The following is a 14,423-nucleotide window of genomic DNA, read 5'->3' on the forward strand; positions in this document are numbered from 1 at the left end:
ATCTCCAACCTTGCATCCAAAACAATTGTAGTAAATATGCTTTTTTACATTGGAGTTAACACTTTTTTTCTTGTATTTAAAATCAATTTCCCATAATTCAAAGAAAAGCATAAAACTTTTTTATGAACATTTTTCAGAGATTGTTAAATTTACAGATTAAAGATTACTTAGCTAACCATAACACATGAGGAAAAAAGACTGAAAAATCAAAGCTAACATAACAGGCAGTATGAAAAAAACTTAAGAGAGCTTGTGCTTTTTAAATTTTTCAACAAATCAGTTTAAAATGGTAATCTCCCAAGAAAAGGTAGGGTGTCATTTGGCATTATTTCACCCATTATATTACATATTGTAAGGGGCAAGGAAAACATTTTTGGTAATAGGGATATAAAAATACACAAAAATCATGCAACAATATGCTATGTAATAAGGATTGACTGACAATACTTCAGTTTATTTAAAATAGTTTGGCAGAATTTTGCAAATTTTATTTAAAAAAAGGGGGGGGGGCATTTTGTTGAATTTGAGAAATATTTATGTGATTTGGTCAAGTGCACCAGTTATAGTTATTACTGTTTAATATATTACTTAATAACATTTCTGTTTGTTTCATTTTATAATTTAGATGCTGTACCTAGTACTGCCACACATGGAACAACAAAGAAGAGGAGTTGTCATCAATGTGTCATCCTTAAGTGCAATTTATCCTACTCCTCTTTTAAGTGTCTATGGTGCTTCTAAGGTACATAATGTGCAATGTATATATTTAGTTTTTAATTTGAAAAATATAAATTTGAAAAACATTTTAATGTCAAATTCATCAGATTTTAGTACAGGGAACAAAGGGGGGGGGGATTAACATAAGTGGTCACCAAACTAAATTCCAAAGCAGACAAATTTCAACGTCTGATTTTGAAGTTCAGCAATGAAATGCAAACAGATAAATATGGTTGTGTTCTTGTTAGTCAATTGGCAGCATATGAATTACCAAGTGATAGAGAAGCCTACAGTAGAAATAAACTACTCTGCGACAAATGAGGTTAGGCAAGCTATTATGAGAAGTCTGTGTCAAAGAATGAAAAGAGTTCTAGTATTTAAGCAACTTACTTATGTAAACATTAGAAGGAAGAGGATAGATCACGTTGGTCTGCTAGATACGATTGGTTTAACTGTTGTTGATCCTGCTCAGATTTTTGCATTTATATATTCACACATGAGGAGTAGAAGTGCCAGAAGTATATCATATTCTAACAGGGTGCTAAATAATTTCATGATATGAGGAAAAATGAAATCCCATTGTATTAGGGGGAGCAACAAAAGAGGTAAGCAAACTCTTATCTATGATTATGAGAGGATACTTGGATTCAGGGTAGATTCCCCCCCCCACCCTAGACTGGGGATGTACTGTATTCCCAATTCACAAAAGATCAAAGGGTGATCTTTTGTGTGAGTAATATGGAATCACTGGTTAAAGGTTAATGCAGAACCTATCTAGACAGAAATGAAGTCATACTGCAGTCATAGCATGGATCTGTTAAGGAGTGATCTCATTGGACCAGGATGATTGGATACCATAATGTAGTAACAAAGGAATTGGATGCAAAAAATAATTTTGACATCTCATATTTAGAATTAGTCATTCATTCATTTGTATAGTCCTGTATGATTATCAGTGTGGCTCCTAAGAAGCAGGTTGCACTTTTTGTTTTTTTTTATGAGAGGTATTAGAACCTATAGTACTTAGTACCATGCATGGATTGGAGGTTGATAAGATGAAAGAAGATATTTGACTTGGACTTCTGAAGATTGTAATTTTCAGGAAATACTTATGAAGGAAGGTTGTTCCTTCATAAGTATTTCCTGAAAATGTCCTTTTCAACTGGATGGTTCCAGAAATTTAAGACTTGTCATGGGCTGTCTGTCAAAACAAGTTTGTCACAAAAGTGCAGCCATTAGTAATGAAGCCATGATGGAAGGGCTTCAGTGCTGAAGATTATTTAAAAACTGTTTTGTTGACTTACATTCAGAACAATATCTTTAAAATTTGACTTTTTATTAAAGTTGCTACTTGTGGTGGGAAAAAAGGCAAAACAACATTTCAGTAAGCTATCTTTCTTAAACTACCTTTCTAAGCAGAAAACATGTCTGATGTAGAGAAGCCATGATGATTTAAAGGTTTGAAGACGTTGACTTTGTGTGCAGCTGCTGTAGCCAAGTAGTCAAGTGAGGACAAAAATGCATGTGCTTGAGTGACCATGGTTCTAGCCTGCATGGCTACTGAATATAATGGTTTCTTGTATTGTATCTTTACTTTTAAACTTCTTTGACCTTGTGGTCATTCCAAAGTTTTATAAAATTTCAGATTACAGAAAATTCATTTATTTGTGTCCACCAAAACGTTTGGATGTTATCAAAGTCTACAAAGAATGGATCAGAGATTTAGATTGTAAGGTGAGCAGAGAGAATAAAAAAAAATTTGCTGTTTGTGGATAATGCACACCTCATTGCCTGTGTACAGTCACTGTTGAGTACCTGATATGACATCAGTTCTTCAATCACTTGATCAAGGTTTAATCTGGTGGTTTAGAAAACTGTCAAAGAATTTATTGTCCTGAAGCAAAATTAACGTGCTGTAGGCAATGTTAGGAGGGGCTGTAAATAAGTATTTACCTTCACCAAGAAGTATTTTAGTTAGGGATTTTGAAACTTGGCTAGTAATTTCATCTATCTCTAAGTTACTACCTTCTAAAGCTACACATTTTTTTCATCTTTGGATAAGCTCTTTCAGGCTTCTTGAATAGAACAACTCACTTTGATAGAAAACTAGGCTTCCCCTTTATTACCTCATATTCATTCTGAAACCTGTGGTCCTGTAATAGTTTAATATTTTTGGAAAGAGGGAAAAGTCTGAAGGCGAGAGATTGGGAGAATAAGGTGGGTGCTGCAGATTTTCAATTCCACATCTGATTATGAAGTCCACTGTTGAGAGTAGCCTTGTGAGCAGGAGAATTGTCACCTAGGTAGCAGACACCTTTGGGTATCTTCACACATCCCTTTAACTTGATAGCCCTCTTAACTTTCCTAGGTACTGTGGTACTGACACATACTGTGATTCTTGCCTTCTGGGAGATAATCTGTAAGGAATGATACTTTTAGAGTCCCAGAAGACTGACAACACGATCTTGATGGCAGACAGTTTAACCATGATTTGAATTTTTTTGGGGTTGGTGAAGATGAATGTTTCATTGTTTACTGCATAAGCTCATACACATGCTTTCTTGCATCACATGCCACTACTACTACTACTAATCTTTTTTGGTTCTTTATCATAGTGATGTCCCCACTATTCATCTGTCATCACAATTCAGTCAAAAAACCCCCATAAATATTCTCTCTACAAAGCTCCAACAATTGTGCAGAACACTCTTTCCTATGGAGCTTTTGAGGAGGTGTCAACAGTCTTAGTGCCAATGGACATGTGCTGCCTTAAACATGTCCCAGAACTTTTACATTATTGTGTAAACAGACCCATGGCTAATGTTCACTTCATTTGCCATAAAATTTATAGTTGCATATGGCTTTAAGGACTAGCTGTTCCACTTTAGCACAGTGGCTCATCTGTGGTTAGATGGGTCTTCCTTCTTTTGGGTTGTTATTCACACTGCTTTGCCCACACCTGAACTGTCTTTTCCAATTTGAAGAAAAATGGCTTGCAAGAAGCATTTTAATGCATGGGTACGATGGTGGCGAATTGTGTAAAGTTCAAGGGAGAGTATTTTGAGAAGGAGAAATCCACAGAAGATTCAGAAAATGACAATTAAGATCTTGCACCAGTCTGTAAATTAAATGATCACCCTTTGTATGTGTTTGCACCATCATTCAGCAATGTTAAATCATTCTGATCTATCCTTATTTCAATCTTCTGTCTTCTCTGGTCTATAGTTGCATTACCCCACAAAGGGTAATCCATTGAAGTCACCCAGTATACAGAAAAGGAGGTAATTGGATTGTTAATTCTTCTTAATCTTGTTATAGTAATTCTTGATTTGTTGGAATATAAACTGTTATTACCTCTATGAGGGACTTAGTGGCTATGTATACTGCGCCTACTTCAAGAGTCATGTTTAATGGGACTGTTTCTAATGAAATATGAGAATATACCAGTTACCACACTACCACCAGTGGCTCATGCTGTTTGTTACTCTGTCTTTAGAGTATGTGGTATAGTCCTTTTTTGAGAGAGGGCCACCTATAAGCACAGACACAGTGAGGCATTCTGTGAAATGAGATTGTATGTGTCATGTATATTATTTTGGAATCCTCTGCAGTTCCACTGGATTATTGTTTCCATTTTTTAGTATTGGAGGAGCTTTCAGATTGTTTCAGATTTTTTAATTTGATGTTTTATCCTTTTGGATAAAAATGGCTTGCCAGTATTGATCTGTTCCACAAAAAGCTGAAGTACTGATTTGTCTGGTTTGTCACTTCTGTCTCCATCTGTTCACAATGAAAAGTGCAGCATCATATGCCAAAAGCCTACGATGCTAAACTCTTCTGTGTGTATTTTCTTTTTTTGTTGAGTGTTCTCCACAGGGAGGAATGGATTGTGGTATGTTATTAAGTGCTTTTGAATTGAGGCCAAGATGTTAAAATGCATTTCTCATGCCCAATCTGGAATGGACTTTTCTGGGAGGAGTGCAAAGTTACTTGAGTTTCTGTGGTGTGCTGATTTTTGTGATTTGTGCTGTGAGGGTTTGTTCACAGTAGACTAGTCCATTGTATCGTGCAGAGTTTTGTGTCACCATACCTTTGCTTTTTCTCTCTTTCAGAGTCCACAGTTTCTGGCATATTCAGAATGCCCTCCCTTCTGCAACAATTTGCACATTTTGGTTTCTCAGCTAGGCAACTTTGGTACATTCTTGAAATCCATAGTGGAAAAAGATAGCAGCTCTATACCATGTCATTTATGAATAACTGTATTTTTGGCATTTGAAGCAATAGTGGGGTTGTGGGGGGGGATTTGGAATGTTATAATTGACAGTGGTGTGGGAATGTTAGATTTAAAGTTGGGATAACTGTCCCATCTCTAGTTATCTTAACTCTTCTAACCAACCTTGTTCTTCTAACTTGTTTTTGATTTTTTTCTTCTGGTACACTCATAAGGTCCCATTCAGAAATTACTGCTTTTGATCTGCTCAAGGTATTATGGGGAGGGGAGGAGAGAGATTCCATTACTGGAATACTTCTAAAGGTTGTAATTTGAAGCAGATTTTTTGTGTCTTGTCCTGTATTTCCTGTCTCAAACATTTTGATGGGTTCCTGTAGTTTCCCTTTCTAATCATTTTTAGATTGCAAATAGAAGCGATTTTCCTAATGGTTATACTGTCATAGAAAGGAAGACTATAAAACTTGTTGCATGAAGCAATATCGTGCCTATCTTTATTTCTCTGACTCAACATTGGCATATTATATTCTGTATTATAACTCCCAGTCATTTTTGTGCCAATAAAATCAAAATCAATGAAAATCTCCAACTTTGGCATCGTGTGTTGTGACACACACTGCAAACAGTTGCTCATTGGAGCCAAATCTACGGTTATGGTATTTGGATTATTCTGCTTCTTTAAGCACTCCCTATCTCACTCTCTGGGGGAGTGAGAGCTATTCCTCCAAGGTTTCAGGCAGGAATGGCACCACCTAGTGACCAAGCAGCTAAGTAAGTTAGTGCTTATATAATGGAAAGTAACTTTTGGGTTGTTAAGATATTTGTGCTTTGATTTTAGATATATGAGGTTAGGCAGTAAAGTTCCCAGACATGCAATAAAAGAACACAAAGTGAAGGAGCTCAAAAACGGTTTTATTTTTATTCAAAGTAATCCCCACCTGATTGAATGCACTTATTACACCTTTCTAAAAGTGTCTAAAGAGATGATGTTCAGTTTGGCAGTTACGTTTTTTATGAAATCTGAAATCTTTTTCTTTTGAGGACAGTTTTCACCTTGGAAAGGTGGAAGAAGTCTGCTAGTGCTAGATTGGAGAGGTTGATCTGTACAATGCCATGTCATATCAGAAATGTCTTCACAAAAAGTGCAGAATGGGTGGGGGCATTTTTGAAACCAGCTGACTTTCTCTCGAAATTGCGGCCTCACCTGAGAAATGCACTTCAACAGCCGGGTACAATTTTCTGGTGAATCACATAGTGTTTGTTGAAAAACGTGATCATCGTTTTCACCCTGGACTTCTGTAAATGAAACTTTTTGGGTGCCTTGGTGACGATTTTGAAGTCCATCGCATGCTCTGGCACTTCATACTGAAACACCCACCTGTAGTGACAGTATAGTTGAGGAAATTAGGATGTCTTGACAAGTCCGAATGGAGCCTTTTCTTGATGCTGATGACATTCTTCATTGCTTCTGCTCATCCATCAGGCTATGAAGCACAAATTTTGCACAGACCTTCCTTTTCACTAAATCTCATGCAGAATTTGACAGATCATCTCCTTATTCATATCCAACTAATCAGCCATCATTCTGAGGGTCAAACAATCTCTTGCCACAATTTCTCAAACTTTTGCAACTCTCCTCATTTCAAGAATTGACAGACACCTATTTCTTGGGTCATTGCAAACATCCTCACTTCCTTCTTTGAACTGCTTATATGATTCAAACACACTGGTATGATTTAACAGTTTTTAACATTTCATATGTTTCAGTTGCAGATTTTCCCAGTTTAAGCAAAATTTGATACTTGTCCGTTGCTTCATTGCAAAATCACGACATGGAACGTAATGCTACTAACAAAACTAGTTATTACTTGCAATCTGTTAGCCTACTGGACAATCTCTGTACCACCGTCTGTTGGGGGAAGTGTGAACTACAAAATTTTTTATTTTAAAATTTGTGGAACATGACCACAACAGCACCAGTCTAGAAACTTTATTGTCACACCTTCTATTTAATGTACATGTATTTTCTAACTGTGGTGTGTAAATTTTTTATTTATGTAAATGCTTGTATATCTAAAAAATAATGATACTATAATTAATTTCTTCATGTAAGCACTAACAGCAGGGCACCAAATACTTATCATCAATTATAATACTGTCTGCATCCTTTTCTTCAAATAAAATTCTAATTATTGGTGGGGTTGTTAGACAGTACGTCTGACTTGTTAACAGTTAATCATTAAATTAAGTTTGTATATTATTAAGCTTACTGTGCCATTACATCAATATAGTGAGATATATAAAAAATTATAATTTGGCTTCCTTTAACATATACAAAATCAGTTTACAGTTTCATTGATTGCAGTCTAAATAGGTTTGTAGTCCATGCTTCATTTTAAATATCAGGTCAAGTGTTAAGGTTATTTTTGAGTAACTTCTTTCAATCTATGAAAATGTAACAGACAAAACACCAAAACAGTACTTAACATTTAAATTAATTCCTAATGGTGCCACTGACTAAAACTACATTTACAGTTAGCATTGTTTGCTTTCTTCCACTGCAAACAGTATACAGCTTTCTTGGTCCAAGTAATTCCAACAGTTTTAGTTTTATTGTCTCCCATTTATTTGCGAACAAGTTAATTTAACTCTTTATATTTTGAAAGTTGGTCCAAGACAATTTTAATTATACTAGGCCACCAAAATTATCTTGAGAGTAACAATGAGAATATCAAAGTGAATGCTATAAAATTGTTCCAAAAATCAGATGCTTTCTTTGTATTTTCATGTTTATAATCTCTGGTTTCACACACAGCTTTTCTATTTTCTCTATTTTTGAATCCTTTAAGTACTTTTGATATGAGAATTTCTTGATACATAAAACAGCAGTGTTTGAAACCATTCGGCTAATCCAACCAAAATTAATATCTTCTCGTTTATTGTATTAATTATTATTATTTTTTTTTATGAAAATCCCAAACACAAAAGGTATTAGAACCTATAGAACTTAGTACCATACATAGCATGAAAAAAATTTGTCAAAATTGTATAACAACTTCCTTTTTTATAGTAAATAAAATTAGTTTCCTTAAATGCAAAGAGCAAATACTCTTTGCATTTAAGCAGGAAACTAATTTAGAAAGAAACTAGCCATTCATAAAACTACAAACAAACTTTGCTCTTTTTATTCCTTCTCTCTCTCTCTTGGTATTGTTGTCAAGTATATTCATGTACTCTATAGTAGCTGATTGTTAGGGAAATGTAGGAACTCTTAATCAGAAATGCAGTATGCCACACCAGCATAACAGTGGGAGCAGATCACACTGTAAACTACAAATCACCTTATATAATAAAAGTTAGAAAATACTATTATTAAGTGTTTATAAAACTAATTATTTACATTAGGACTCATAACATAAAATAACTGAATAAATATAGCATTGTTCATAAGCAAACAAAAGACAGTACAGAAGTTGCAAATATACACCGATGAGCCAAAACATTATGACCACCTAATATGATGTTGGTCCTCCACATGCAGCCAAAACAGCTGGTACCCAGCGAGGCATGGATACTACAAGATTTCTAAATGTGTTTTGTGTTATCTGGTACCAACATGTAACCAGCAGATCCTTTAACTCCTGTGAGGTCCGTGGTTGAGATGCCGCAGATCAGAGTTGCTGTTCCAACACAAACCACGATGCTTGATGGGATTGATGTCTGGGGAATTGGGAGGCCAGGGCAATACCTGGAAGCCTTCCTCATGTTCTGTGAACCAGTTTCGAACAATCCGGGTGGTGTGGCATGGCGCATTATCCTGCTGAAAAATGGCACCACCAGAGGGGAAGACCGTTGCCATGAAAGGTGTACCTGGCCAGCAGTGATGTTTAGGTAATTTTTTTATTTTTTATTTATTTACATAAATACAAAAATACATAAACACTCTCTATTTACAATAGTAAATAGAGAGTATGCACAGTAAATAGTGTATGCACACTCAATGACATTTATGTATTCGTATATGTATGTGGCCTGTTTGTAGCAGCACCAGGACCTGGATCCATCTCTGCAAATTGGTCTCTATCTTGACTACAGAATCTGGGTAATCAAGGCCTGAAATGTGAGCAGCCATCACCTGAGTAACTGCTGCCTGATGCCTGTCCCAAGGCACGTGGAGCCGGACATAATCTACTATCTGCGCTTTGGTAGTGCACTAAAATCTTGCATCCACTGGAGGTAGTGCAATACCAGCGGATGCCAGCAATCCCGTACTCAAGATGCCCAGTCCTGAGTACCAGCAGGGGAAAAAAATAAATAAATAATAAATAAAATATATAAATTAATAATAATAAATAAATATTTAAAAAAAAAAAAAAACACCAGTGGTTGACATCTCTGAACAACCTCAGAGATCAAAAGAATTCAAGTCCAGGATGACTGGTAGGTGACATAGGGAACAGCTGAGCAAGAGCTTGTTGAATATCCAGTTTGGTGAAGCACCTGCATTCTTCTGCTGAAGATGTCATTGGTGAACGTTTGAAGGGCTAGAAAGTTCATCTCATTTTCAATTAAGTCTTTCAGATTGACTTCTGAGATGTTCTGAACCTTATTTTTAAGTGTTGTCTGCTGTTCTTCGTAGTTGGGGCAGGACAATAGGATGTGGTATCAGGATTCCTCTTCCCCACAAGAACAATGAGGATTTGTCGCCAGTCCAAATTGGAACAGTTTCGCTTTAAGAGTGCCATGTCCTGTTAGGTTGTAGGATGTGCTCATGGATGGGTAGAACCAATTACAATGTGGCTTATTCATGGCAAAGGTGATATCTGGGATAAAAAGTCTGGTGACCTCTCCAGTGGGACTTTCATCCCATCTAACCCACCAAAGGGAGAGGAGTTTATTCCATAGGTTTATTTTTTCCTGTTTGATATTTGTAGCAGGATTGCAGTCTATTTCAAGGAGTGAGGTTGGTAGGCCCTTTCTGTGTTTGTAGATGAAACCTCTATAAGCTATATATAGGTCCAGGAGAAGGGCCCCCAGATAGAACCTGCAGAGCATTAGTTGATGTTGTTCTTGTTATTTAGTGTGTCGCAAGCATTAGTTGATGTTGTTCTTGTTATTTAGTGTGTCGCAAGCAGCATAGTTCTTTGCATGGAAAGGAGTTTGGCCTGGAGTTTACTGTTAGTGACCCTATGGAACCAGACCCCAGCAGCATAGGAGGCAATTGGCAAGAACACACAGCTTCGTAGTAGAGAGATAGGGTTCTTTTGGTCAGTCACCAGTCCGAACGGGAGATCCTGATGACGGCTGCAGTGACGGCTTTGGTTTTGTTTGCTAAACTGTTCACGTGTGGTTGGAAACTGAGCCTGTCATCCAATGTTAAGCCAAGGTGTTTAATTTGTGCAACATATGGAATTTGCTTCCCATGAATAAGCACTTTAGGGGGTCTGCTGTAATCCAGCCTGTTTTTGAAGATCATTACCTTTGTTTTTGTGTTTGATATTTTTAATTTATTTGTGAGGGTCCAGTTTACTAGGTCATCCAGGACAATCTTTGCTCGGTCCTCAAGGGTTCTCCTGGATCTTCCTGCAATTTAAATTAGGTAGGTCGTAGATGTCAGAGTGCCCTGCACATGGATGACGACCCAGGGTATCCCAGCAGAACATTGTCCAAAGCATGACACCTCTGCCACCACTTCCCCAGGTAAACGATGCACACGTACTCTGCCATCCGCATGGTGCAACAGGAAATGATTCATCAGTCCAGACGACCTTCTTCCAATCACTTAAGGTCCAGTTTCGATGCTTGTGTACCCATTGTAGGCGCAGTCACCGGTGAACCGTGATTAGCATGGGCACTTGGAGCGGCCTGTGGCTATGCAGCCTCATTTTCAGCAGGGTTCCTATACCGTGTGTTGTGACACATTACTCCTGTCACCAGCATTCTAATTACCAGCGAGTTGCACCACAGTCGCCCTTCTGTTGCCACATACCATCTGGGGGAGCATCGATGAGTTGGGGTCATTCAACACCTTGTCGGCGCTTCTTGGGTTTCCCTCCTCGGACCACTTTCAGTAGGTACTAACCATGGCTGACCATGAGCACCCTAACCAGCTGTGCCGTTTCGGATATGCTCTGACCCAGTCATCTTGACATTACAATTTGGCCTTTGCCAAACTCGCTTAAGTCTGCTGCCTTTCCCATCTGAAGAACAAGAGTAATGCTGATTAACAGAGCTCAGTATCAGGTGTTTTTTATACCGTGTCCTGACCCGCGCATGCACCGTAGTTCACCTGCAGTTGCTTCGATTTACGTAACGACTTGCTGGTCAACGTTTTGACTCATCGGTGTATGTATCATTCAAATAATTGAGCAGACATTTATAAAAGGTAAGAAAGTTCTTTATTATTTCGCAGTTCATTTGTTTTATCTTTGAAGAAGAAGTTCAAGGCTCATCACAGTACAAAGAGAATTACATTTAATAATGTGTAGTGTTATGTTCACTACAGAAATTTACCTTTTATATCACAATCACTTGCACTTGGGGCAAGTTATGGGTGGAAAGTAGGAAATTCTCTGCAGGGAAGGGGAATTCCTAATTCAATATTTAAACAACACTTAAAGGATTCATTTCCTTAAGAAAAGTGGATATTGAAACAGGACATTCTCTTTATATCAAATAGTAGGCAAATTTTAAAGTAACTAAGCACATTTAGAAATTCTGTAATGCATCATTTCTTTTGTTTGCAGCAGATTCTAATTTTAAAATTGTCATAAATTTTGAATAATGGCTCTAAATATAGGTAAATGTGAAGGCTGGTTTCACTTTTTATGAATTGAAGATCTTTAATCTTTGAAAATTGTGAACATTCTTTTATATGTAACAATTCTTTTGTTATGATGTTACTTTTATATTATTACAGTTTCTATTTTAATATATATATATATATATATATTGTCATTATGGATCATGGACACTGCATAAGCAGACATACCCTACAGCCATAATGTATATATTTTTTATCATATGAAGAAAGTGTGAAGAAGATATTTTGTTTAATCCTATTGAATCTACAGTACAGGTAGCCCTTGTTTTGCGCCGATTCGCAATAGCGCTGTCACCAACCAAAAGGTTATTTTTATTTATTTATTTTTGCAATTTTTTTTATAAATCGAAAGTTTAAAATCATCAGACAAAATTTATGGGTATCGTACTGTACTATGTATCATGCACCATTCTATATGTACTATCATGTACTATATCATGCACCGTTCACATGATCAAGAACAATTGACCTAATCAGCAATTAACGCATCCGTATCAGAGACGAGAAAAGTTCCCACCCTCAAAGTAGCCACTTGTGCAAGTGGGAGGTAAATGATTCAGTTGTTTGTTTGCACCATGTACACTGTGTTGGAAATTTATTACTAATTGTGCTATTAATAAGTTAAATACATAATCATTAATAGTAGTGATAGCAGTGTGCAGCTTTTGCCAGTCATGTTATTAAGTTTTTAATTTAATTAGAATAAAGAGACGCCATGTCTTGTAAAAGAAGTTCAATGAATACTAGTGAAAATGAAAGCGTGAAAAAGGCATGTCGATCTATTACCTTGGAAAATAAGATGGAGGTTATTCGGAGGATGGAAGCTGGTGAAAGCCACCCTAATGTGTGTAGGGCTATGAATATGCCTCCATCGACTGTTACTACAATTAAGAAGAATGCTGATAAAATAAAACAATCGATTCAAAGTGCTACACAAGTCAGTTACAGCAGAAATAAGCTTTTGGAAAAAATAGAGCAATTGCTGACAATTTGGGTCGATGATTTGAACCAAAAAAAAAAAAAAAAACATTCCCTTGACCCAAGCTGTAATAACTGAAAGGGCTAAGTCAATAACAACTGTAACAGTTGCTACATAGGAGAAACAACAAGGCGTCTCCAGGATCGCCTCACGGAACACGACAGAGCAATCTGGCTTGCCGAAACTGACCAGTCCGCGGTCGCGGAACATTTTTGGGCCACCAACCACGATCTTGACCCCAAACGCGACTTTGAAATAGTAGACCACTCACGGCACTCTCGCCACCGCCTATGGCTAGAGTCACTCAACACAGTAAGCAATCCAAAGGCATTAAATCGCCAGAAAGGCATACGTCTACATCCCATCCTGGAGACAACCGTTTTATTGCTGGATGATCAGTGGCGTAGAAAGCAGCACACGTCCATGCAACAACAATGACGCATGATTAACGTGCCTCACTCAGCTCGTTGTATTGTATTTAATTTTGTATTTAATTTGTCAGTTGACAAAGGGACACGCGTCCCGAAAGCTACTGATTTTTTTGTTAATATATTTGTATAACTGGTTTATAACTAACTTAAGTGTATATTAAGGGCTAAGTCAATTTTTGAAGACTTGAAGAAGGTCAGTGCAATGAAATATTTTTGGCTAGCAAGGGAGGGTTCATGAGATTTAAAGCAAGAACCAAATGCAGAAGTGTGAAAATTAATGGCGAGGTAGCAAGTGCAGATGTTGAGGTGGCTGCCGCATTCCTTGCAGAGTTTCAGGCTATAGTACAGGAGAGTGATTACCCTTCAGATCTCATTTTCAATGTTGATGAAACAGGCCTTTATTGGAAAAAATTGCCCTCAAGATCCTTCGTTGCCAATGAAGAAAAGTCAACTCCTGGATTTAAAGCATCAAAAGACAGGAATAAATGTGTCAGGCAATTTAAAATTGAAGCCAATGTTGGTGTAATCATTCAGAAACACCACGTGTTATGAAAGGTTTAAACAAAGCCATGTTGCTGGTGTACTGGAAGTCAAACGAGAAGGCTTGGGTGACACAGGACGTCTTCTTAGATTGGTACACCAACTATTTTTGCCCTACTGTTCTCAAATTCTGCAATGACAAAAATTTTCCAACCGGTGGAATTACTTAACAAGTACATCTCACTGTTGAAAAAAAGCCGTGAATTAGGGTTGAAATTGAAAGTGTCTGCAATTCTGCCCAGACACGATAGGAGGGAGTATATGATGAGCGCCCTGTCGATCAATTCGGCCCTCGAAAGATTGTGCAAGGCTCAAGGGGTAGAATTTTTTTCAGCCTGGTCTCTCCTTGTTAACAGGAGAGACTGTTTCTACAGGGATGGGATACACTTAAATAGAAAGGGTGCAAGAATGTTTGCTGATGCTATCGAGGCAGTGTTAGGTGGGTCGGAAAACTGCTAGATTGGGGGGATACAAGGAATAATAGATTAACAGTAGCCACTGGCAGAGGTGAAAGTGATTCTTGCACTACTTCTATTGGAATGAGCCGCAGCCTGGAAAATAAGATGCAGGATATTTTAGAGACTGCTGGGAATCATTGTGGTACAAGTAAACACATGCGTTGTGTTAGGGTAGCTAAGAAAAAGAACAGGTGCATGTATACTTGCATGTACACCAAAGCTAGGAGTTTGGTAAATAAATTTGATG

General features: G+C 37.3%; 1 protein-coding gene across 1 annotated transcript in view; it reads left to right on the plus strand.

The window, feature by feature from the left end:
- Positions 1-14,423, plus strand: part of LOC150074985 (very-long-chain 3-oxoacyl-CoA reductase-like) — a 229,000-nt gene that overhangs the window by 122,165 nt on the left and 92,412 nt on the right. The window contains exon 7 of the mRNA XM_090389237.1: positions 626-742. Within this exon, the coding sequence (XP_090245363.1) occupies positions 626-742 (117 nt within the window). The remainder of the gene's footprint in view (positions 1-625; positions 743-14,423) is intronic.

Source organism: Mastigoproctus giganteus, chromosome 14, assembly GCF_048544385.1.
Source record: "Mastigoproctus giganteus isolate SK-2022 chromosome 14, ASM4854438v1, whole genome shotgun sequence".
Taxonomy (NCBI): domain Eukaryota; kingdom Metazoa; phylum Arthropoda; class Arachnida; order Uropygi; family Thelyphonidae; genus Mastigoproctus; species Mastigoproctus giganteus.